Consider the following 4535-nt stretch of genomic DNA (forward strand, 5'->3'; position numbering starts at 1 on the left):
ATAGTATAGTATAGTATAGTATAGTATAGTATAGTATAGTATAGTATAGTATAGTATAGTATAGTATAGTATAGTATAGTATAGTATAGTATAGTATAGTATAGTATAGTATAGTATAGTATAGTATAGTATAGTATAGTATAGTATAGTATAGTATAGTATAGTATAGTATAGTATAGTATAGTATAGTATAGTATAGTATAGTATAGTATAGTATAGTATAGTATAGTATAGTATAGTATAGTATAGTATAGTATAGTATAGTATAGTATAGTATAGTATAGTATAGTATAGTATAGTATAGTATAGTATAGTATAGTATAGTATAGTATAGTATAGTATAGTATAGTATAGTATAGTATAGTATAGTATAGTATAGTATAGTATAGTATAGTATAGTATAGTATAGTATAGTATAGTATAGTATAGTATAGTATAGTATAGTATAGTATAGTATAGTATAGTATAGTATAGTATAGTATAGTATAGTATAGTATAGTATAGTATAGTATAGTATAGTATAGTATAGTATAGTATAGTATAGTATAGTATAGTATAGTATAGTATAGTATAGTATAGTATAGTATAGTATAGTATAGTATAGTATAGTATAGTATAGTATAGTATAGTATAGTATAGTATAGTATAGTATAGTATAGTATAGTATAGTATAGTATAGTACAGCATATAGTAAAGTAAAGCATAGTATGGTATAGTATAGTATAGTACTGCGAGGGTCTCACTTTTACTTGGCCCATGCAGTGTGACAGTCTTTAGCGTAACAGGTGAATAACCAAAGACTTAAACGATCAATAGTTAACTGGCAAAAGGACAAGCGTTGCACAACTTAACTGGACTGAGTTAACATGCTTGGTTGTGTGTGTGTGTGTGTGTGTGTGTGTGTGTGTGTGTGTAAATACAAGCTTGTCTAGGTGTTCCACATCCATCATGGCCTTCCGTTGGAGTGAATACTATTCGTGTGACCACTTAGTCTAGACCCGAGTGAATGGTATGCCCCAATGATAAGATTCCCTTGCGTCGCGTCTCCCTCCACGTTAATGTCGCCCATGTTTGTCCGCATTTCAAACAAGATATCTGGAACCGAATCCCCGCTATTCCTCGTTCTGTCGTCGATACTGCGGTTAAATCTTCAAGTTGTCAATTTGATGAGCCGCCTATTTGCCGGTTAATCTCGGTATTGTGCACCCGACTCCAACTTACATCCTGATGACCCTATGGAGGATGAAATCAGTTGTGCGCTGTCGAAAAATTTTCAGCAAACTGGTGAGTAGTGTGCCCCAAAAATCCAAATTTTGTCTATCCGAGAACAGTTTCCCTTATCGAGTAACAGGGTTCGAAAAGAATCACTGATGCGCTTTTGGTGGCTCTCCAATGCCAGAGGCATCACCAGTCACAGTGACAGGTTGAGTAAGGTAGCAAATTGTCGCTTTCGTAGGACAGGATTCGTTTGAGACCATCAGCTGAAGACTGACATGTAGGAGAGCGAACCCACTCGGTTTCATTGCATAACCACTTTTAGGCGCTCTTAGTGAATTCATGTTAGGCGCAAAAAATCACTGTAGTGCATTAGGCTCAAGGATGGCTGTAGCTCTAATCCAAAGTTTAGAGAGAACAGTGTTTTACTGGTAGTGACTTTAGCAGGATCTGAATATAGCTTCCACGTCACCCGAAAGAAGAACAAAGGCTGAGGTACTGCCTGATAGCCCAAACCAAAACAAGAACAGTTGAAGAGCCGAGGTTGGGTTCAGACCCCTGAATCTCTCAGTTCGTAAGTTCGCGCCTTTGATCAATGATTATCACAGATAAAATCAAATCCCAAGTATTTGATACGCGAAGGCGTCCTTGAGGTTCAGTGTGTATGTATTTACACGACTAAAACTTGTCCTGTGTGTGTGCCACCACTCCGGGACTTGCAGTGATTATTTGTCAACTTGGGAAATGGCGAACGAAACCCGCTTAGTGTGATACCTGCCGAAATAGAGATGGCGCACATCCTAAAGTTACGGCGCTCTTCGATGCGTGAATAGGGTTTAAAAGCTTTTAAAAGAGCTTGAGAGCTCGAGAAAGGTACAGACTTACTGATCGGAAGGTCGGCGGTCCAATTGTTAATCTCGTTTATGATTTACTGTGTGCCAACTGACGATACTTCATCGTCTTCTAGTGGCGTTCACTCTCGTCTTGCATTCACTCCTGATTTTACCAGAGGCGACTAGTTTCTGTTGTATTTTTCCACATATCCCCGTACCTAAATTTTAGCCAACCTTGTTTGGCTAAATAGAACGTGAATGTGCAAGTTACCAAGTTATTATGAATGTGCATGGTAGAAGTGTATGACAGGTGAGTAATTAAGTGTAAAACGATCGCTCTACCTTGCAGAAACCATACTGAGCAAAATCCATAGGTTGCTATTCCGTTTAACTTCAGATAGAGATACCGTCGTAATAAATGCAGGTACTACATTATCATTTATTTTTGAAGAGCATGGTCACAAACATAAAAAGTGAATGCAGGCGATAAATGCGAAAGAGTAACAGGAGAATAGGGGAGAAAAGAGAGAAACGTCTCATTCGGGATCATGCCAAGGACAGTGCCAGTCTGATGAGGTGAATCCCAAAGTATGTAAAGATTTTGGTATGGGAACACGCGTCTAAAGACCAACAACCAGAGAAAGGACAAACAATGGTGAATGCTCTTCAAGGCGCAGTGTGCGCTAGCACAGTCAAGACTCGCACATCAGGCACAAAGTGACCGTCATACTGGGTCTGGGGTGAGATTAAATGGCAAAAATGTACCTTCAACGCCATGTGCCACGCATAAAAGTGTCATAAGTACGCAGGGAGCCCACAATGGCAAGCAAACACAAGTCACTGACTGCGACCTTAGGAAGTCCCAGTCCAATAACAGCCTTAGCGGATTGAGGAAAGCAGATCCCTCGATAAGAGATGATCATCGGTTGGTTAACCAAGAAGTCGATACTACTGCCACTACACAGGTGATACTTCCTTCGGACAACTAGTGTCCTCCAAAATACCACTAACTATGGACGATCGAGACTGCCTCTGGTGCATCTCGGCCCCAAAAGTGTGAATTAGCAGGAGCCAAAGATGGCATCATTTGTGGATAGCAGAGTCCGACACTTCGTTCTACTGACGCGCAGAACTCCTTGCTCCAACAAGCAGGTACGACTTATTTCGTACTACTAGCCTTTGAGTTGGAAGTACTCTTATATACTGCTGACGGACCAACTTACTGCATATTGAACCGCCTGTTGTACATATCGTTTTGCCCTAACCAACTGTGCCTCGTGCTTGTTCGGTTGATCGGTTCCGATCTTCTGCTTCGGCCTTAATTTTAAATGCCGATAGGCAATAATAATCGCGTGTGACCTCTACACAAGTTTCCGCACTCCTGTCCGTACATCGCGTTTTACATTCCAAATTCTTGTCAACAAGCAGTCTCGAATTTCCACGCGGTTATTTCTCAGTCGAACTTTTTAAATTAGGGATCATTCGAATCATTATCATGGTTACTGATCTGGGAATCATGATTCTGTTAGGATGGCTCCTGATGAGTTGTTTAGGGAATATTTCTCCCAGTCTGGTGATGCAACGCTATCGGATATAATCTCTGTTTTTCGGCCAACCTAACTAGGGTTTTTAGATTCCTCATTTGGAAACCTGTGACAGCTGAAACTAATCAAGAGTGTAGGGGATGTACATTGACCCCAGTCACACCCGATCACGTGTGTCATTTCATACGAGTTTCGACTGTGGACATATTTGTTAACTTCGCTCACTTTCATCCGGGGACCACAGTTAACCTAAGCATGACCTCGGTGCACTGACCCCAGCCTCACTACATACCCTAAAGGGTTGGGCAGGGTAGTTGCCTGAGTTGCGGACCAACGACGATGAGCAAACGCCAGTGTACCAGCCTGAAATCAAAAACACCATTCGGACTGGATTTGTTCATCGAACGATGCGAGACTTCTCATGGCGGCGAACAAGGCGGGGGAGCTCTGCGCTCCAGGGAGTCCGACTGTCTCAGAAATAGACCCACTGTCCAAGGGTTCGATTTCAGCGATATGGTAAGTTACGTATTAAGTCGTTGCCCCGGTAGCTTCCACTGCTGTCCCACCGGTGAATCAGCAGATTTCGGCACACTCTCGATACTGGACATTTATCGGGGTCGTCGATTGACTGCTGACCTTTCCGTCTTGTTGCGCTTTTCATCCATGTCAGGGCTGGTTTGTTCACGTCGTAGGTTCTCCAGTTAAACCAGATCGGTCTAGGCACGCGAAAAGCATTTAGACCGTGAATGTAATCCAAAATGCTTGTTTATACCACGCAGGTTGAAAGAATGCCCTCTGGTCAGGGGCTTCATTCTCAGGATAAAAGCGTCCGGAGGCCAGCCGTCCCTAATAACCGAACATCACAGCATTTGGAGGGATGTGTCACGTGGAGGACACAGACCAAACGAAGGCATGCCATGATTGGTCAGAATGCCAGCCAATC

General features: G+C 41.8%; 1 protein-coding gene across 1 annotated transcript in view; it reads right to left on the reverse strand.

Moving 5' to 3' along the window:
- T265_06329 (hypothetical protein) overlaps positions 1-4535 on the reverse strand; it is a gene marked incomplete at both ends in the record, with an annotated part of 39482 nt that overhangs the window by 33805 nt on the left and 1142 nt on the right. Inside the window, one exon of the mRNA XM_009171562.1 lies at positions 3885-3955. Within this exon, the coding sequence (XP_009169826.1) occupies positions 3885-3955 (71 nt within the window). The remainder of the gene's footprint in view (positions 1-3884; positions 3956-4535) is intronic.

This window comes from Opisthorchis viverrini (genome assembly GCF_000715545.1).
Source record: "Opisthorchis viverrini unplaced genomic scaffold opera_v5_125, whole genome shotgun sequence".
Classification (NCBI taxonomy): Eukaryota; Metazoa; Platyhelminthes; class Trematoda; order Opisthorchiida; family Opisthorchiidae; genus Opisthorchis; species Opisthorchis viverrini.